A 22076-nucleotide genomic window follows, 5' to 3' on the forward strand; every position below is an offset into this window, starting at 1 on the left:
GTTTACATTGTTTTCTCAAAGAAAAACACAAAACTCAAAAGGCTTAAAGACATATAAATCTAACCCACATTTTAAAATTCTTTTCTCAAAACAAGGTGTGAAGGAACAGCGACTCTTATCACTCACCATTGGTGACTGCATACTTTTGGCAACCACTTTGAGGAATAATTTGATACTACCAATTAAAATGTAAATGCCCTTATCTTTTTTTGAGACAGAATCGCACTTTATCACCCAGGCTGTAGTGCAGTTGCACAACCTCAGCTCACTGCAACTTGTCTCCCAGGTTCAAATAATTCTTCCACTTCAGCCTCCTAAGTAGCTAGGACTATAGGCACGTACCACCATGCCCAGCTCATCTTTCTATTTTTAGTAGGGACAGGGTTTCCCCATGTTGGCCACACTGGCCTTGAACACCTGGCCTCAAGTGATGTCCCCAGCTCAGCCTCCCAAAATGTTGGGATTACAGGCATGAGCCACCAGGCCCGCCAAATGTCCTTCTCTTTTAACCCAGCAATTATACTTGTAGGACTTTACCCTATAGATAGATATACCTGTACATGTGCAAATTATTTTGCTCGTGCTCAACAAAAATGTTCAACAACAGAAGACTGATTAAAAGTTTGGGACATATAATGAAATACAATAATGCTGTGAAAAAATGAGGTAGATCTATGTGCTAACAAAATAATGTTTATTCACTAATATAATACTACTGAGCAATAAATTTTTTATTACACGTACTTGTCTGCATTTCTGGACCTTATGGCCACATGACTAATTTTAACTCAGAAGAATGCAGAACAATCACATATTTTAAACCTTGTTAAAATAGTCCACATAAAAAGAATCTCCTACTCTGTAAAGCATTTCCTATATACAGTTTTTCCTAATTGATCCCATTTTCTTCTGATCATTAAGCCTACCTGTATAAGTTGAACTACTAAAAAAAAAAATACTATTGAGTTTAAAAGGCAGGTAAATTCCAAATGATTGCTAATACGTACAGTTTCCTTTTGGGGAGATGGAAATGTTCCATAATTAGATAATGATGACAGTTACAAAACAGGGAATATACTAAAAACCACTGAACTGTGTTCACTTTAAAATGGTGAATTTTGTTATATGTATTATGTTTTTTAAGAAGCAAACAAAACTGCATGAGAGGTAGGGTTACATGTCTTCTACATGTATATGTAAAAAAAAATTTTTTTAAAGAGAGGTAGGGTACAGGTACAGATAGGATATGTATGCTCGTAAATACACAGACTTTCCTAGAAAGATGTATAAGAAATTGTTTTAAATGATTCATCCAAACAAGTTCTGAGAATTATTTTCAACTTTCAATAGGCTAAGTTGAGCCCAGCTGTGATAGTTAAGAGTGTCAACTTGATTGGATTAAAGAATACAAACTATTGATCCTGGGCTGTCTGTGAGGGTGTTGCCAAAGGAGATTAAGATTTGAGTCAGTGGGCTGAGAAAGGCAGACTTGCCCTTACTTAATCTGGGTAGTCACAATCTAATCAGCTGCCAGCATAGCCAGAATATGAACAGGCAGAAAAATGTGAAAAGGGAGACTGGCCTAGCCTTCCAGCCTACATCCTTCTCCCGTGCTAGATGCTTCCTGCTCTCGAACATCGGACTTTAAGTTCCTCAGTTTCGGAACTCAGACTGGCTCTCCTTGCTCCTCAGCCTGCAGACTGCCTATTGTGGGACTTTGTGATCCTGTGAGTTAATACTTAATGAACTCCCCTTTACATATATGTATCTATTCCATTAGTTCTGTCCCTCTAGAGAATCCTAAAACACCAGCTGTAGAAGATGAGAAAAAGAGCATTATACTACTGCCTCCTACTTCTCCTTCATTCCTGATTCTGTCAAGGCTACATTATCATGAATCTTTCTTCATGGAAGTTTAGAACGTTTACATTGGGGCCTGTAACCATAATCCCACAGTTCTAGTCTTAGCTCTAGTAGAAACAATTCAATGATAATAACTTTCTCTTTTCTTTTCCATTCCACTCACTCTCTCTTACTATTATGAAAATTTTAAACACAACAGTAGGAGTGCAAAAGGCTTATTGGCAAATAAATAAACACCAACAGAAGTATAACGAAAGCCTATAATTCCATCACCCAGTCTTAATGGTTAAAAATGCAATCCAAACTTTTTTCATCTATGTTTGATGCCTACTTTCTCCCACCCCACCCCCAATCACCCCAATTATTTTATTATTTCTTTAGATATAGGGGAAGGAAACTCTATGATTCTGCTTTACTCCATCATCTTTCACTGAAAGTTTCAAGGCTAATTAATTTCCTTTCCATTGTGTATTCTTTCATATTCTACATCTAAACTCACACTTACCTATTTTTCATTTTTTAAGTGAATTAAAACCTCTGCATTAAAAAACAGCATTATATTAGGAATGACGGTACACAGGAAAAATCAAAAAGAAAAAGGAAAAAAATAGCATTATAAGGCTGCGTGCGGTGGTTCATGCCTGTAATCCCAGTACTTTGGAAGGCTGAAGAGGGTGGATCATGAGGTCAGGAGTTCAAGACCAGCCTGGCCAATACAGTGAAGCCCCGTTTCTATTAAAAATACAGAAATTAGCCAGGTGTGGTGGCATGCACCTGTAGTCCCAACTACTCAGGAGGCTGAGGGGGGAGAATTGCTTGAACCCAGGAGGTGGAGGCTGCAGTGGGCCAAGACTGTGCCATTGTACTCTAGCTCGGGCAACAGAGCAAGTTTGCCTCTTAAAAAAGAAAAAGGATTAGAAATGTATTTTCTGCCCCTACTGCCAAGAGTGGCTATTTTGTGTTTCACAGTATGTTTTGCTTTACTGTGGCTAGTTAAGTCTATCTGAAATAAAGCAACTAAGAAGGGTATGGTAGTGCACACCTGCAGTCCCAGCTACACAGGAGGATAAGGTGGGAGGACTGCTTGAGCCCAGGAGTTCGAGACCAGCCTGGACAACAGCATTGTGAGACACCATCTCAAAAACACAAAATTGAGACAAAAAGGAAATAAAGCAACGAACACTTTAAAAATTAAAAGTCGTCACAGACCTTGATAAACGTCAGGTGTTAAATTTCACAGACGCTCAAAAGGTAGCCTAAAAAGTTCTTCGATGGCTTACTAGCCAATTGTATTAACTTGTGATTTGTGAATGTATATCAAGTAGACTGCATCCCTACGAAGGCTGGGGACAAAAACCATCTTATCTCTTTCACAGACACACAGTTATCAACCCAGTTTTTACGGCATAATCATGATGTGGATTAGACCCAGGATCGACACCAGGTCATGAGAGCTGTAAAACTTCAGCTGTTTTAGGCATAACATGGAGAGTATAGGCTAGAATACAAATGACCCTATTCACTTCAAATATACTAGACTTACCGTATAGCCATTAGGCAAGAACTGAAGCAGACCTGGAGTCTCAAGAGGTAAGGCAGCTTTCTGCTCAGTGCTGGGGTTCACTGTTTACCCCAGCTCAAATACGTGACATTTACCTAATAGAGACTATTTTTTAGACATTCTTACCTCTAATTCTTACAATGTTTAAAAACAGACTTTTTGATTTTCTCCTAAGAACTAACTGCCATCAAAAAAATGGGCTGGGAGTGGTGGCTCATGCCTGTAATCCCAGCATTTTGGGAGGCCAAAACGGGAGGATTGCTTGAATCCAGAAGTTCAAGACCAGCATGGGCAACACAGACCTGTTTCTTAGGTACACGCCTATAGTCCCAGCTACTCAGGAGACTGAGGCAGAATAATTCCTTAAACCCAGGAGTTCGAGGCTGCAGTCAGCTATGATCACCACTGTACAACCTGGGTAAAAGAGTGAGACTCCACTTATTAAAAAAAAACTCCACAGTTGATATGATTTACAGAAATGTTATGCCATCCTAGCAAATAAAAACCAAATACTTAATATAATTAGTCAGCAAACATCAATACATTAAAAGCAAGTTAACATATTAAATACAAAACTTTTATTTTGGCCACTTACTTGCATATCTGCTCATAGCCTTGTGATGTGATTAAAACTTTCACACTAGATTCGTAAACATCATTGATATTTGACCAATGAGCCTGTATCTGAGGATCCTCAATTCGGCTTGCTAAGCTGTCAATGGTTGCTGCAGTTCTTTTAAACACAAGAGGTTAAAAAACTTTAAGTTATCACACAAAATGATAGGAATATAAATGACTCATCAGTTTTATGAAAATTTTAAAACTAGGTAACTACTTTTTAGAACTAACACTAAGTGTAAAGCAGACTTTAAATAAAGGTAGAGGCAGTTCTAAGAACCCTTTCACACTGCTTGAATGTGTGGGTTCTCAGCTTCACACTACGATACACACTCATCGCACACTCCTGATTATCACGATTCATGATGGGTTTATTCCCTTTAACTCATTCGTTTTCTTCCACTAAGGAAAGCTTATCAGGAAAAGAGTGAGAAGGATACTCTAGGGTACAAACCCAGTAATATAAATCATTCATAAATGTCAGTATTTGATCCCTGGTAATAAATGACTTGTGGCATACCCACATGTAGACCCATTACTGTATTGAAATTACAATCATATTGAAGAGAAGCTAGAGATTTTTTGCAAAATTAAAACCTTATACTCCAAAAAAGAAAAATATCAATACAAATGAGAAGATTCATCACGTGTTCGTTATACAGCCAGCATTATAATAAGTGCTTTCATGAATTGTATTATTATTATTATTTTTTTTTTTAATTGTATTATTTAATCTTACTAACAACTTTGTTTCTTAGGTAGGAACTATTATTTCCATTTTTAGAAGAGAAAAAAGTTTAGCAATGTTCAGCAATTTGCCCACGGCCACATAGCTGTAAATTGGGATACAAAATCTAGCAGTCTAAATCCAGAGCCAAAAACCTGGGAATTAATTCCAAAGCCAGTAAACTTACACAAACTAATCAACAGCCAAAGCTTAGAACCAAAGCATAAATACCTAAAAATATATTATGCATAAAAACATATTAGCATGTCAAGAGATCTCACTGTGCATAGTATCATACACATCCGTCTTTTCTCTTTTTTTGGACATGGTTTCACTCCGTCACCCCAACTAGAGCGCAGTGGTGTGACCACAGCTCACTGCAGCCTCGACATCCCAGGCTCATGCGATCTTCCAGACTCGGCCTCCCAAAGAGCTGTGACTACAGGTGCATGCCACCACACCTGGCTACTTTTAAAAATTTTTTTGTAGAGATGGGCCATGTTGGCCAGGCTGGTCTCAAATTCCTGGACTCAAGGGATATGCCTGACCTCCCAGAGTGCTGAGATTACAGGCATAAGGCACCACATCAAGAGCAGCTAATTTTTAAAAGATTTCCTGGCCAGGCAGTGGTTCATGCCTATAATCCCAGGACTTTGGGAGGCCAAGGTGGGTGGATCACTTGAGGTCAGAAGTTTGAGACCAGCCTGGCCAACACGGTGAAACCTCGTCTCTACTAAAAATACAAAAATTAGCCAGGCATGGTGGTGCACGCTTATAATCCCAGCTACGTGGGAGGCTGAGGCGGGATGATCACTTGAACCCGGGAGGTGGAGGATGCAGTGAGCTATGCCACTGCACTCCAATCTGGGTGATACAGCAAGACTTCAACTCAAAAAAACTTCTTGTAGAGACAAGGTCTCACTGTGTTGCCCAGGCTGGTCTCAAACTCTTGGGTTCAAGCAAGCCTTCCATCTCGACCTCCTAAAGTGTAGGGACTATAGGCGTGAGCCACCATGCCCTGTCATGGTCTTTTTTTCTTCACTAAGCTTTTTGTACACCAGAAAGAAGTAATGTTTTAAAGCTTTGCTGCTTCCAAGGCTATACTTACTACTCTGAAATTTATAACGGTTCTGAAGATAGCTATTTTCATGTGATCATTTATTTTGGGGATTATTTAAATTTATGGTCAATCAGAAATTTGCAAGATTAACAATCTACTCAAATTATCAGCTTTTTAAATTGAACTGTTATTAATGGTAACAGTGACCTATCATATGATACCTTATTACTTATAAGATACGTCTACATACATTGTTTACTATGATCCTAAGACCCCAATCCTATACCTAATACTGACAGGGGAATAAATGGGGGGCCATAGACACTAAATGTTTTGCTTAGTCACCTAGCAAGTGGTTGAGCCTTGGCTTACACACCTTTCACCCAAGTCCGCTACTCTTTTCACTGCCTCATGTTGTCTTCTCTAAAGTGTCTCCCTTTTTAGTAAAAATTCCTTTTATTAAAAGCTGAAGGACCTAAATTTCTACTCTAAGACTACAAACTAATATACTAAAAAGACTGTTTTAATAAGAAAAATGCTGGAAACCAAAAATAAAATATCGTCTATTGAACGACAATGCCCACGCCTGAACTTCTGGAGTACTACCAATGCATAATTACAAATGAAGTGAAAACAGGCCTTTTCACTAAGTACCAGTAATAAAATAGAAAAGCACCCTTTAGCATGGAAAAAGATACATTTATATGTACTCATGCCATGTTGTTTTATAAGCAATGTATATAAAAGAAAAAAAAAAAAAACAGCTTTGGGAGTTACATAGACCTGGGCATGAATCCTGGTCCTGCAACTTTTTAGCTGTGTAACCTTGAACAAGGTGCATATGTTCTTTAAGCCTCAATCTTATCAGTAAAAACAAGGTTAATACTGCCTATCCCAAAGAACAAAGATTAAGTAAGTCAACATAAAGGAGAGTATCCTCCAAACTCTAAATTGTGCAAAAAATAAAAAATACAGCAACCCTCAACAAAAAGATTTAAATCAGTTCAGAAGTAAGTATCTCATGGCTGGGTTACTGAAGAAAATATGCTATTATAAAGCACATTTCTCCTAGTCAGTTGTCTTTGCAAAAAAGTGACAGTGTTAGAAAGAATACACTGTTAGATCAGACGTGGATCTAAGTCCTCCCCAGACTTGACAGGACCCAGTCTATGATAGGAAATAAACTCTTAAACACTTCCTCTCCCTAAAAAAAAAAAAAAAAAAAAAAAGTTAAAGCATTCCAAAAAAGTATATGAAATAATAGAAGAAAACAGAATGCAATTTCAAAGAAAAAACAGAAAACAGTAACTTTGTTCAACCTTACCTACTCCTTAGAAAAATATGCTTTGCTTGTTTAATTATTTTTTCCAGAAGCCCTTCACTGGACTGTAATGAATTAATTTCATTTTTATCAAAAGCTTGAGGACCCGAAAGTCTCATTCTCTTGTGGCCAAAAGGTGCACTTGCTGGATGAGGCATCATGATGGAACTCAAGGTCTGTTTATGAAACTAACAAAAACAGCCATTTTAAATAACCAACACCCACATAGTAAAAGCTACATAATATTTAATCAAAACATGGGTCACATCTTAGAAACACTGAAAGGAATGGATTTGAACCACATATGAAAAGAATCCTGACATGGAGAAAAATGCAAGCATCTAATAGGTCACACATAATGCAAGTATGTAAAGCGAAGGGTCCTTCTCAAGTTGTAATTTTTTTCCTTTTCTCACATCAAATGGGTAATGTGCTGACATCCTAATACGGTTTGAGGGAGCCACAACTCACACATGAGCACGAAAACCCAATCATGCTTTTGAACAGCAAAAGGATCTCAAGCTTTAATTTTTATTTTAAAAGTTTTACGATGTAAAACAATCCTCTTCATTGACTCTCATAAATAGAACACAAGCAATCAGTAAATACTTCTTTCACTATACCCTAGATTAGAGGTTCCCAAACCTGGCTGCCTATCTGAACCTCCTGAGGAGCTTTTTAAAACCAATTCTTGCATCATCACAATCAATTGGATCAGATTTTGGATGGAGCAGGCGAGGCTGTAATACATACTTCTATGAAATTTCACAGGATATTCCTTTAAAATTACCCTGGCCTGTGAACCAGAACCCTGGAAACAGTTGTGGATAATCTATAAGTAGAAGATGTCCTAAAATAAAACTAGTCTCTTCACAGACTCTGGCAAGACATTTTCCATTATCTCCCCCCGTCAGAATCACCCTTCCCTCTGAACTTGAACATCAGGTTTCTTACACCTCTACTTTAAAACTTGCATCTCTCTACCACTAGAAGGTATGCTTGGGAACAGGGACAGTATTCTGATTATCTCTGTATTCCCCTAGCACACAGCAAGGATCTTTCATATTAGACAGTGATGCTGTGGCTCTGTCAATAATCAAGACTCAGCAGAGGAGGGGGGGGTTTGCCCATACTCACTGCCCTGCACGGGCTCACCACAATGCAAGAAAACATTGATTTCCTTACCTCTCTAATCAGTAGGTGTAAATTATGCTCTAAGACATAAAGGTGGTCCTCCGGACTTTGCTTCTCAGTAGCAAATTTTTGGGATTTCTTATCATTTGAGGAATGGCACAAAGAAATAGATAACTGCAAGTCTATTTATAAAAAGGAGGAGGACAGATATAAATAAAACATGGGAAGGTACAAACTGTCTTCATAAAGTATAATCATAGTTCATTTTCAAAAGATATATTCTAAACTTAAAGATCAGGCCTCATGATTAAACATTTGTATATCAAGATGACTATTCACGAATATAATAAACTACCATGTATTTTAGTAATTCAAATTCTGTTGACATGTAATATGGCTGCTGCCCTTGAGCTGTGGCTAAAGACCGGTGAAAAATGCTATATATTGCTTTTTCCTTTAAAATAAGAGTTGGTATCCAGTCTTACTGAGTAGAAGACAGTCGATCTTCCCTGCTCCCATAAGAAGTAGGATGGAATTTCTCACCACTAAAACCTATTTCATCCTAAGACGACCGCCCTTAGAATTTACATAAAAAACAAGTGCAAAGCTAAATACAAACTCATCCCCAGACAAGTCTACCTGCTTTTGATCAATATAATTAAAATCCAGTTTCTACATATTTGAAAATATTATGAGTAAACTTCAAAAAAAATTTTTGTTTGTTTGTTTTAGTAAAGAATGAATTTCACCATGTTGGCCATGTTCGTTTCGAACTCCCAACCTGAAGTGATACTCCAACCTTGGCTTCCCATAGTGCTGGGATGACAAGCGTGAGAGTCAACATTTTTAAACTGGCCTCTCATTTAGACAATCTCCCTTCAAAGCAACTGTTGCTAAATAAATGTAGCTATGCTAGTGCAAATCTTTTCTCTTGACAATAATAATGACTACATAAGTGCAAATTTTTGATACGTAGCTTAAAAATCCAAAGGTCACACTATATAGGACACAGAACTGAATCCAGAGTATAGTTTGTGTTACATGCTTTCCTGGCTGTCACGCTGGATAGCACACTATTTCTTTGCTCTTATTATTCTCCCAACACACCCTAACATCTACCTTCTCTGTCCTATTCCTCAAAACACGAAGTCCTGTTCATAGAGTCAAAACAGGGCTGCGCTTACTCGGAAAAGGCTGAGAGATAATCTGGTTTTTCACCACAATGTGAGGGATCTGTGATTTAATCTGAACAGCTTCTCGAGAGAGCTGCGCAAAAATTTCTTTACACAAGAGAACATTCTGTGCTGCTTCTAATTTTGTCTGCCAATGTGGGGAACCTGAAAGACAAGAAATGTATGTATCAATTATCTAATAATATTATGCATTAATTAGCTTACATGGCGATCTGAGTACATATGACAAATGTTCAGAAAAATACTGTATTACAGTATATTCCTTTTTTTCTATTCACTTTTTTTGTGAATAGAAATTTTCTACTGCCAATGCCAACTGTGTTACAAATCAACCCGGCAGGGTATTGGGAAGGTTTTTGTTTTTATTCCCCCAAGCTTTCATTCTGAAAGAGGGACGTTTCAATTCCTAAAGAGGGAAGTATCAGTTAGCAATGATCATGCCACAGATAAACCTCAATGGCTATGATACTGTCACTGTGTAAAGATACATTCTTTCCAAAATATAAATACCTCACTTCTTTAACAGAGAAAACCAGGAAGTCAGTCTAGTCTTAAAAAAACATTGTCAGTGGCTCACGCCTATAATCCCAGCAGTTTGGGAGGCCAAGGCTGGCAAATCACCTGAAGAAGGGAGTTTGAGACCAGCCTGACCAACATGGAGAAGCCATGTTTTTACTACAAATATAAAATTAGCTGGGCATGGTGGCGCATGCCTGTAGCCCCAGTCACTTAGGAGGCTGAGGCAGAAGAACTGTTTGAACCCGGGAGATGGAGGTTACAGTGAGGTGAGATAGAGCCACTGAACTCCAGCCTGGGCAAACTCCAGCTCAAAAAAAAGGTTGCACACCAATTCACTAATGGTTTATTGACAAATTTTAGAAGTATATTTTGAATTGTTCTTATTTCAAAATATCTATTATTCCTAAGCTATATTTATCTTCAGTTTATTTTAAAATGCCAGCTCAAATAAGACCAGAAATTAGAGGACAAAATATAACCACACCTGGTTTGGATTTGGGCAAAGGTCTTTTGAAGAGGTTAACTGTGCCAAGATCACCTATATCTGGAGATTGTTTTTGAATTGAAACCTATATGACAACAAAACAAAAAAAAGTTAACAAATTAGCTTCAGGGCTATTCATAAGAATTACATGAAAAATATTTTGACAAATACCTTGATATATGCAGACCCCTCTAAATCACTAGGAATTTGGACATCAAGGGGACAGTAATCTTCAGGTATCTTTTTATCCAGATCAAGATCAGTATTCTTTATTACTTCAAAAGTACCATGATGAGGAAAGAGAGATCCTAATGTGGTATTAAAAATAGGAAAATAAAAAAAATTTTAACAAAATATTCTGACACACATTATTAAATATATAATAATTCACATCCACATCACTGAATCATAAAGTAAGTTCCCACTAAAAACCGTATGTTTTCGGGGAAAGGGTGAGGAGTGGTGAGCAAATGAAAGAAAGAAAATGGAGGAGGGGAAGTTATTTACCTTTAAAAAAAAAAACACTTCTTAATCTAATGACATCATTATAATAAAAATTCAGGCCACGTGTGGTGGCTCACGCCTGTAATCCAAGCACTTTGGAGGCCAAGGCGGGTAGATCACCTGAGGTCAGGAGTTCAAGACCAGCCTGACCAACATCATGGTGAAATCCCGTCTTTAAAAAAAAAAGAAAGAAAGAAATTCCACAGAAAATTCAAATTGTTGTATTCCAATTGAGTATTGATAAAAATGGGTGTACTCCTAGAAAACAATTCCTCAGACTGAGACCTTGAGGATGAAACTCTTCTGGAGCTCGGCCCCTCTACTAAGTTTTCAAGTAAGCACTCCACACTCAACAACAGGAAGAGAGACGATAGTGCATATAATACTCTTTTTTCACCCAGTTCCTAGATTTTTTATTTCATTTTTTATTATCTTTTTGGAGATGGTCTCCCTCTGTCTCCCAGGCTGGAGTATGGTGGTACAATCACAGCTCACTGCAGCCTCAAACTCCTAGGATTTAGCAGTCCTCCCACTTCAGACTCCCAGGTAACTAGGACTGCAGGTACACGCCGTCACACCCAGTTAATTTGTAATGTTCTATTTTTAAAATAGGGTCTATGTTGTCCAGTCTTATCTTGAACTCCTGGGCTCAGGCAATTCTCCCACCTTGGCCTCCCAAACTGCTGCGATTACAGGCGTGAGCCGCTCGGCCCAGTTCTGAGTTTTTATGTAATGTCTTTTTGTGTAGTTCAGAAGTATGGGTAAGTTGTTTTGGGACACTGAATTACGTAAGGAATAGGTGGTTAAATGTAACTGGTTTTGGACTGGGCGCGGTGGCTCATGCCTGTAATCCCAGCACTTTGGGAGGCTGAAGCGGGTGGATAATGAGGCGAGGAGTTCAAGATCAGCCTGACCAATATGGTGAAACCTCGTCCCAAAAATAAATAAATAAAATAAATAAATAAATGAAACTGGTTTTATAACAAGGGAAGATGCTAAAGATCCTCATGCAATTAAAAACAATGTGATCAAATACTTTCATAATCATAAGTGACTATGCCAAATAAAGAATTAGGTAAAGTTCCTGTACACAAATTATTTGTGGAAAAAAAAATATCCAAAACCAGAAAGTGCTGCTTCTACAGACTACCTATTAAAAATTTTAAATGGTCTTGTCAGCTTTAACTCATCGTTATGAGATAGAACCTTCAGGGATCAAAATATTCCAATTAATATTAATACTGAAGCATGTCGGTCCTCCAGTATTTGACTGAACCACCTTAACTTACCTTTTTAAAATTTTAGGATAATGATAGCTTACTCTGGCAAATGAACCTTTCAAATATTACTGTACCATTATCTCAACGATCAAAACCAAGACTCTTTGCCTCCTCCCCTGATATTCACAGCCTTTACCCCACGGAGCTATGAACTTTCTAAGTTTTTCCATATAGGCAGTCCCTCTGACTGCCTCAGCAGCTTATAAAACACTGCCATTATTACCTTGTAAAACCTGCAACTAAGAATTTATACCAAAAAATATGAAGTCAACAGCATCAAACCTTACTCTGCCTCCAAAAGTTGCATTCCCTAAGTTAGTGCTGTAGCCCTGGTTTAGTGGGAAAAAGGAAAGCAAACCTTTTTGCCACCCTTTCTCTTCATTCAGGACATAAAAACAGCTTAGCAGATTAATGGCAAAAGAAAGAGTAAGAATAAAAAGTTTCTTTCCTTCTTTCATGTCCAGGCTTTCTGTGTTTGTTTCTTTGGGGTGGGTGGTTGGGGTGGAGAGGTGGACAGGGAGGAGAGAGAGAGAGAGAGAGAGAGAGAGAGAGAGAGAGAGAGAGAGAGAGAGAGAGAGAGAGAGAGTGTTTAAATTCTCAGAATAACACTTGCATCATGTCCAGGTTTTTCTTTTTTTTTTTTGGAGACAAGGTCTGGCTCTATTGCCCAGGCTGGTGTGCAATGGTGCAATCTAGGCTCACTGAAGCCTCAACCTCCTGGACTCAAGGAATCCTCCTGAGTAGCTGGTACTAACAGGCATGCACCACCACGCCAAGCTAATTTTTGTATTTTATGTAGAGATGGGGTTTTGCCATGTTGCCCAGGCTGCTATCGAATTCCTGAGTTCAAGCAATCTGTCCACCTCAGCCTCCCAAAGTGCTAGGATTACAGGTGTGAGCCACTGCGCATAGCCATGTTCAGTTTTTAAGGGTTACAGGTAAGGCCTTGATTGAGGAGTCTAGCTCTACCTCATTTCTAACTAAAAAATCAAGTTATGCTTCAAGGTGTGCCAGCACATAAACCGAATCTTTGAACTTTCTGTTAAGGGTATCTAAAAAGGTTTGGAAATAGAAACCAGGCTATTTATTGTAAGGCTCTGATAAAAATGGTTTTGGCTTATATGAACAGAAATTAAAATTTCCAAACGTTAACATGTAGTTGAGAAATAACATATTACAGAAGGATATGTTTAACATTATACTTATAGAGAAAGCATAGTTTTTTGTTTATTTTTGAGATGGAGGCTCGCTCTGTTCCCCAGGCTGGAGTGCAATGGTGCAATTTGGCTTACTGCAACCTCCACCTCCTGGGTTCAAGCAATTCTCGTGCCTCAGCCTCCCAAGTAGTTGGGATTACAGGTGCACATTACCACGTCTAGCCAATTTTTTGTATTTCTGGTACAGATGCAGTTTCACCATGTTGCCCAGGCTCGTTTTGAACTCCTGGCCTCAAGTGATCCACCTGCCTCAGCCTCCCAAAGTGCTGGAATTATAGGCATGAGCCACCACACCTGGTCACAAAGCATCGTTTTTAATAATTATTTATACCTGCACTTCTGTAGCTCAGATCTCCAAGAATTTTATCTCCAACTTTTCGAAGTTTCCAGTGCTGCCGTAATCGCAAAAGCTCAGAATTGAAGTCTCTTTGTAGCTTGTTTTCTTGGTTTTCAGTAACTGATTTAGTCAGTCTTTCTGCTCCCTTCAATAGGATTTGTGCTGCTCCGGCAAGTGACTTCTTTTTGGACATCAGCTGCAACGTCTGAGGATTCTATCAAAAACAATCCAAACATGCCGTTCTGCATGATTTTCAAATGACTCTAAAATTACACATTTTATCAATAATAAAATGTAGAAGTGAAAGAAAAGCAAAAAGGAGGGGAAAGTACACATAAAATTTTTTTTATAAAATAATAACCTTAGCCTATTTCTTTGTTCACCTCACTCAAAGCTTAACTTATGTTAAACCAAAAACACTACAATGGCCTCTAGTCAGAACTTGCAATTGCATCAACTCTGTCCAGCCTGTTAAGGTCCCCTCTTGATGCACTGCCACTCCTCTCCTTATATATTGCCACCCCCTATCCTGTACATACACACATACGGTTTTATATATAAATCACCTTTTTGGCACTCATTATACTTCTGATTAACATCTATAATCTCTGCTGCAATGTAATCTGCATGATGGCAGAAACCACTATATCGACAAACTCTAGAACAACGTCTGGCACATTGATTTAATTTGACTTAATGAATGAATGACTCCACTGAGTCCAACTGTAAAATTATCCTGTATTTTGTAGCTTACCATATTTTGTATCTTACCATAGCTATTAAAGTGCTTTTGGAATTAAGAATGAAATCACCCAGCATTAACTGTTTTTCTTTTGAGATGCAATCTTGTTTTGTCGCCCAAGCTGGACTGCGGTAGAATCATCTTGGCTCACCATATCCTTGATCTCCTGGCTCAAGCAATCCTCTGGCTTCAGCCTCCTGAGAAGCTGGGACTCCAGATTCACACCACCAAACCTGGCTTTTTTTTTTTTTTTTTTTTTTTTTTTTGTAGAGACAGGGTCTTGCTATGTTGCCTAGGATAGTCTCAAACTCCTGGCCCCCTGCTTCAGCTCCCCAAAATGTTGGAATTACAGGTGTCAGCCACTGCGCCATGCCATTATTAATATTAAATGTATTTAACTGAATCCTACTTTAGAAAACTGATCAGAAATCAAAATATATGTATCATATATGCACACATAAATACCCACATCACCATAATTTGTGTATTTTACCAACCAGTTTAATAAATGAAAGTTTTCTGGCTGTATGAGTCAAAAATCACAAAGCTTCATAAAAACATCAAAATAATCTTTTGATCGTATTAGGGAACATAAATCAAAGAGTTCCTGGAGATCTTAAGAAATTCCTGGAGACTCCTTTCTGGGAAAAGCACAGAACAGTAGAAAAAGCACTGAGACCATAAGTCAGGTGCTGGAGTTCTAGTCTTGGCTCTAACTACTCCTTTGACGGCTATCTGAACATATTACAAACCTCTTTAGGCCTTAATTTTCTCGATTCTGAAACTATTACTATATAATTCTATTCAATTAATTTTATTTACAAATGGATTCTAACAGTCATTACTTCCTCTCCATGACAAATTTGGTCATGGTCTTACTTTTTTCCTTAAGGACCCAAGTAGCCTCAATGTTTTCAGACTCTTTATTCACCAACTCATCTTTCTGCAGCTTCTCTTTCATCTTCAAATATTCAAAAACTGAATATATTGTTTATGAAATATCAGCAATTTTTCCCAGCTCTCAATATTCTCCATAATTTGGCCTAATTTTTCTAATCCATCCCCTTAAAAAAAAAAAAGGAAGGAAGGATTAGATGAAAAAACAAGAACTTACAGAAAATAACTTGCTTGCTAAATTTAAGGTCACACAGTTAAGATTCACATAACGAAGGCAGAAGCAGGATTTGAATCCAGGTCTATCTGATTCCAAAGCCATTAAATCATCACATTTTTGTGTAATATATCACAGACCAAGGACCCAGGCTGTAAGAATTTGTTAAGATTTGGTAACCATTTTTTTTTTTTTTTTTTTTTTTGAGATGAAGTCTCACTCTGTTGCCCAAGCTGGAGAGCAATGGCGCAATCTCGGCTCACTGCAACCTCCACCTCCCGTGTGGAAGCAATTCTCCTGCCTCAGCCTCCCGTGTAGCTGGGACTACAGGCACATGCCACCATGTCCAGCTAATTTTTTTGTATCTTTTAGTAGAGACGGGGTTTCACTGTGTTGGCCAGGCTGGTCTTGATCTCCTGACCTCGTGATCTGACCGCCTCGGCCTCCCAAAGTGCTGGGATTACAGGGGTGAGCCACCATACCCAGCCAAGATTTGGCAACCTTTAAAGTATCAGATTCTTTTTTTTATTTTATTTTATTTTATTTATTTATTTATTTGAAACGGAGTTTCGCTGTTACCCAGGCTGGAGTGCAATGGCGCCATCTCGGCTCACCGCAGCCTCCGCCTCCTGGGTTCAGGCAATCCTGCCTCAGCCTCCCAAGTAGGTGGGATTACAGGCACGTACCACCATGCCCAGCTAATTTTTTGTATTTTTAGTAGAGACGGGGTTTCACCATGTTGACCAGGATGGTCTCGATCTCTTGACCTCGTGATCCACCCGCCTCAGCCTCCCAAAGTGCTGGGATTACAGGCTTGAGCCACCGCGCCCGGCAGTATCAGATTCTTAATGAAACTTAACTCTTCCAAGGGCCAAAGATACATAATTAAAAAAAAATAAAGGAGATGCAGTTGTATGGCTTTGTTTTAGATCAGCTAGTCTTTAAATCTTCATCTGGACTTAATTTTGCAAGAAAGAAAAACAGAACAATAGGCACAAAGCCTAAAAAGGGTCGTGGAACTTAATAAGTAAAATGTTATTATTCAATTAAAGTCCACAAATACCTGTTTTGGAGGAAGTGCATCCTGAGAGACAGGATCAAGAGTCATAAATTTTTTATCCCTAACAATACTGAGAACGTCATAGAGAACACACATCTCTGTCAGGGCGCTTCTCAAATTGTTCCTCACGGAGTCCCAGGGCCAAAGAGAAGGTTGAAATTTTACCAATCCTAAAGAGAGAAACAAACCAAAAAAACCAGAAGTATTCATTACACTGAATGGAAGACAGCTCACTTAAGTTTAAAAAGTACTAAAAGGAAAAATAATGAATTTAAATTTTAAATTGTTCTCTTGTTTATCCCATCCTGTCCACCCTTTCTTGAATCTGTTAACCTTCACATTAGCATTCCTACAATCACAAAAAGAATCTGGCATCTATTTCCACAGGTTAAATTAATCATTACAAGGTTATAGACTCAAATATCTTTTTATTTTAATTTTTTTAAAATTTATTTATTTATTTATTTATTTATTTATTTATTTTTTGAGACGGAGTTTCGCTCTTGTTACCCAGGCTGGAGTGCAATGGCGCGATCTCGGCTCAACGCAACCTCCACCTCCTGGGTTCAGGCAATTCTCCTGCCTCAGCCTCCTGAGTAGCTGGGACTACAGGCACGCGCCACCATGCCCAGCTAATTTTTTGTATTTTTAGTAGAGACGGGGTTTCACCAGGATGACCAGGATGGTCTCGATCTCTTGACCTTGTGATCCACCCGCCTCGGCCTCCCAAAGTGCTGGGATTACAGGCGTGAGCCACCGCGCCTGGCCTATTTATTTATTTTTTTGAGATGGAGTTTCACTCTTGTTACCCATGCTGGAGTGCAGTGGCGCAATCTCGGCTCACTGCAACCTCTGCCTCCTAGGTTCAGGCAATTCTCCTGCCTCAGCCTCCCGAGTAGCTGGGATTACAGGCACGCGCCACCATGCCCAGCTAATTTTTTGTATTTTTAGTAGAGACGGGGTTTCACCATGTTGACCAGGATGATCTCGATCTCTTGACCTTGTGATCCACCCGTCCTGGCCTCCCAAAGTGGTGGGACTACAGGCTTGAGCCACTGCGCCCGGCTCAAATCTCTTTTTAAATTTATGTAAACCTTTTTAATAATTTTCTTCTTACAGTTTTTAGAACTTGAATTTACAATTGTACACAATTTCCAAAATACAGAAAAATCAAAACAAAAATGACCTGTAATGCCAGCCACTATTAGCATATCTTCCTTTTAACCATTGAAAAAAAAGTATTGTTATTAAATACATGAACATTCATTATAAAGAGTTCACATGATAAAGAATTACAGTGTAGGGTCGGACACGGTGGCTCAAGCCTGTAATCCCAGCACTTTGGGAGGCCAAGGCGGGTGGATCACGAGGTCAAGAGATCGAGACCATCCTGGTCAACATGGTGAAACCCGGTCTCTACTAAAAATACAAAAAATTAGCTGGGCATGGTGGCGCGTGCCTGTAATCCCAGCTACTTGGGAGGCTGAGGCAGGAGAATTGCCTGAACCCAGGAGGCGGAGGTTGTGGTGAGCCGAGATCACGCCATTGCACTCTAGCCTGGGTAACAAGAGCGAAACTACGTCTCAAAAAAAAAAAAAAAAATTACAGTGTAAAAAGTGAAAGTTTTCTTTCATTCCCCACTATTCTCTCCCCTCCTGAGAGGTAATCACTATTAAGGGATGGAGTGTGCCCTTTCAAAGGATTTTTCTGTGCACTTACATACACCTATTTCTGATTTTCTATTACTTGCTTTTCCCCCGCCTCCACTTAACACGCCCTAGAGACACTTCCATGTTAGCACTTATATATCTACTTAATTCTTTTAATACTGTATGACATTCTGGAACATAAGATATACGATACAATTAACCCTCTGTATTTAATGGATGTGTAGATTACTTCTAACAATGCCAGCAGTGGTAAACACCTTGAACATATACCCTATATATGTGCACCTTTTTCTGCAGGTTAAATTTTTTGCTGGGGTAATAGTGAATCAAAGGAAACATACATTTAAAAGTTTCCACTGGGCACAGTGGCTCAGAACCATAATCTCAGCACTTTGGGAGGCTGATGCCAGGTGCATCACCTGAGATCAGGTGTTCAAGACCAGCCTGGCCAATGTGGCGAAATCCTATCTCTACTAAAAATACAAAAATTAGCCAGTCATGGTGGTAAACGCCTATAGTCCCAGATACTAGGGACGCTGAGGTGGAAGAATCGCTTGAATCCAGAAGCCGAGATCACACCACTGCATTCCAGCCTGGGTGACAGAGTGAGACTCCGTCTCAAAAAACAAACAAACAAAAAGTTAAAATTAAATTTTGGCAGATACTAAACTGCCAAATTGTCTTTCAAAAACAGTACCAGTTCACATTCCTAACCCTGAATATTAATATATTATCTTTTCAATTTCTGTCAATTTTGTACATGGAAAGAGTATCTTAATAATGTTTTAATTTCCCAGTCCCTACTAATGAGATGGAGTCTATATTTTGTTTCTTGGTATCTGAAGTTTCTCCTCTATAAGCTGTTTATAACTTTGGCCTAGTTTTCCAACCTATCATCATTTTTTTTTTAGTATGAGGAAACTTTTTGAATATGGAGGAGATCAACTAAATTTGTGTTCTATGTGTAGAACTTCTCCCAGTCTGTCATTTATCTTCTTACTTTGTTTATGGCATTTTTTCCCATTATTTTTAATTTTTATGTAATTAATATAACTATCCTTTGTAAGGTACAGGTGTCTGTGTGTTAGGCTCTTGTTCTGTTACCCAGGCTGGAGTGCAGTGGCACAATCATAATCATATAGTTCACTGGAGCCTCGATCTCACCGGCTCAATCCACCCTCCTCCCTCAGCCTCCCTAGTAGCTAGTACCACAAATGTGCAGCACCACGCCCAGCTAAATTTTTTTAATTTGTAGAGACAGGAGCTCTCTATGTTGCCCAGGTTGGTCTTGAACTCCTGGGCTCAAGCGATGCTTCCACCTTGGTCTCCCAGTGTTGGGACTACAGGTGTGAGCCACCAGGCCTGTCCTGTTATTTCCTAAATTAAGAAGATCTATTCCCAGAATAATACAACTATTCTTACATTATTTCTTCTAACACTTTGTTTTACTTTCTTCATTTGGCATCTCAATCCTCAAAAATTATTGTGGAAATAATTTTTGTGTGAGGTATAAAGCAGTATTTACCTTTTTTCGCAAATGGACTCCTAATTATCCTAACACCACTGGCCTGAGATAACATCTTTAAATTCCCATTTACACCGGGTCTGCTGCGTAACTAAACTAAGAATTGTGATTTTTCAAAAATCCTTGACAATAATGAGAACCCACTAATTGTTTCTTCACTTCCCTCCTAACCAGCCTCCCCCTCCTCTTCCAGTTTTGCTTTCCCTATAGTTCATTTACCGCAAAGCATCTACAGAAACCTTTAACAAAATCATGTCTCTATCTATCCTGCAAAAGCTTTCAGCTGTCCTAACACAAGCCAAATGCTTATCCTGGCCTACTGGGCTCTACGGGATCTGGCCTCGCCTATCTCTGGAACCTCGATACACATTCCAGTCAACACAGGCCTCTTTTCGGTAGGTGCTACTATCATCATCCACACTGCACAAGGATGCAAAGTAACTCGCCCAAGGTCACAGCGCCGGCAAGGGGCAGGCTCCCGATCTAGGGCTCTTGTGTGCCACATTAAAGGCGCTCTACAGAGAAGTATTCATTTAAACGTTTCACCGTGTGACAGTGTCGCAAACGCTCCTACTCAAGGGGACTCGCGGGAGTATTGCGTCAAGTTGTGACCTAACTTGTCTGGCAGTAACAAAAACATGACCCTTCCGCTTGAGGGACACTGGAAGTTCTCGCACGCACGGGATCGCCCCTCGCGGGACAGGCCAAGGGCCGCCACCCCGGCGAGTGCCGGGACCCCGCCCGGCGGACTCGGGCAATAGACGCGGGCCTCACCTTCCTCGTCGTCCTGGTCTGCGCTCGATCCGGCGCCCGCCCAGTCCTGTGCGTCGCCCTCGGCCCCCGCGGCCTCCTCCTCCTCGGAGCCCGAACCCTGGCTGAAGTCGATCCGCTGGGCCAGACGCGCCAGATTCTGCGACATGGACAGCGGCTGCAGGTACGTCTCGGTGCCATCCAGTCCCACCTCCTGGACCTGCTTCTCGCAGGCCGACTCGATGCTGATCCGCACCGCGCGCACCCCGGACATGCTGGCGGCGTCGCCCAGCGGTGGGAGGACCCGCGCGCCAGGCAGAAAAAGAGGTAGGAAGAGGCCTTCTGTGGAGGCCTGGGAACCCAAACCCCGGAGCCGCGCTGACACAGAAGACCCTCGGGGAACCGAACGCAGCGCTCAGGCTGGAAAGGAAAGCGCCGGCCCGGCGACTTTCCCAGAAGGCACTGCGGGCTCCCCTCTACGCACGTCTGACGTAGCAACACTGGGCAGGCGCGGAGCTCTGCCTCCCGGAAGCGCTTCCCGGGAATCCTGCGGTGGGAGGGGGCGAACTTCCGGGCCTGCAAGAGGCGTGGCCCGCCGCGGGAGCGAAGCAGCAGTTCCTGAACCGGCAGTGGGGGGAGTTGATTCCCTGCTTTTTTTTTTTTTTTTTTTCTTTTTTCTTTTTTTATATTAAAAAAAAAAAAAAAGGCCGGGCGCGGTGGCCTGTAATCCCAGCACTTTGGGAGGCCGAGGCGGGTGGATCACGAGGTCAAGAGATCGAGACCATCCTGGTCAACATGGTGAAACCTCGTCTCTACTAAAAAATACAAAAAATTAGCTGGGCATGGTGGCGCGTGCCTGTAATCCCAGCTACTCAGGAGGCCGAGGCAGGAGAATTGCCTGAACCCAGGAGGCGGAGGTTGCGGTGAGCCGAGATGGCGCCATTGCACTCCAGCCTGGGTAACAGAGAGCGAAACTCCGTCTCAAAAAAAAAAAAAAAAAAAAAAAAAGATGAGGTTTCACCCTGTTGGCCAGGCTGGTCTACCTGGGCCTCCCAGAGGGCTGGGATTACAGGCATGAGCCACCGCGCCTGGCCTATTCCCTGCCTTTTAAGACCTGCCTTTGTTTTAAAAGGGGAGGAGGCCGCGCGCGGTGGCTCACCCCTGTAATTCCGCACTTTGGGAGGCCAAGGGCGGCGGATCACGAGGTCAAGCGATCTCTTGTGAAACACTGCCTCTACTAAACATACAAAAATTAGGTGGGTGTGGGGGCACGGGCCTGTAGTCCCTGCTGCTCGGGAGGCTGAGGCAGGAGGATCGCTTGAACCCAAGAGGCAGAGGACGCAGTGAGCCAAGTTCACGCCACTGCACTCCAGCATGGACGACAGAGTGAGATTCCGTTT

At 40.4% G+C, this 22076-nt stretch overlaps 1 protein-coding gene and 1 non-coding gene across 4 annotated transcripts in view; both read right to left on the reverse strand.

Moving 5' to 3' along the window:
• The window catches only part of MED17 (mediator complex subunit 17), a 31248-nt gene extending 10098 nt beyond the window's left edge, over window positions 1–21150 (reverse strand). For 2 of the 3 annotated variants that reach the window (XM_074400326.1, XM_039462260.2), the window contains exons 1-9: window positions 20701–21149; window positions 16735–16901; window positions 13813–14032; window positions 10652–10788; window positions 10481–10565; window positions 9469–9621; window positions 8336–8466; window positions 7154–7338; window positions 4020–4157 (exon numbers count right to left, since the gene is read on the reverse strand). In XM_074400326.1, the coding sequence (XP_074256427.1) occupies window positions 4020–4157; window positions 7154–7338; window positions 8336–8466; window positions 9469–9621; window positions 10481–10565; window positions 10652–10788; window positions 13813–14032; window positions 16735–16901; window positions 20701–20950 (1466 nt within the window). In that variant the 5' untranslated portion in view covers window positions 20951–21149. Of the gene's footprint in view, window positions 1–4019; window positions 4158–7153; window positions 7339–8335; window positions 8467–9468; window positions 9622–10480; window positions 10566–10651; window positions 10789–13812; window positions 14033–16734; window positions 16902–20700 lie in introns of all 3 variants that reach the window. The other variant, XM_039462261.2, reaches the window with a different exon arrangement.
• Window positions 7566–7666, reverse strand: LOC120361019 (small nucleolar RNA U13). Its single transcript, XR_005577382.1, has one exon. It is a non-coding gene; the product is annotated as a small nucleolar RNA U13 (small nucleolar RNA).
• Window positions 21151–22076: the final 926 nt, after the last annotated feature.

The sequence above is a fragment of the Saimiri boliviensis genome, chromosome 6, assembly GCF_048565385.1.
Source record: "Saimiri boliviensis isolate mSaiBol1 chromosome 6, mSaiBol1.pri, whole genome shotgun sequence".
NCBI lineage: Eukaryota > Metazoa > Chordata > Mammalia > Primates > Cebidae > Saimiri > Saimiri boliviensis.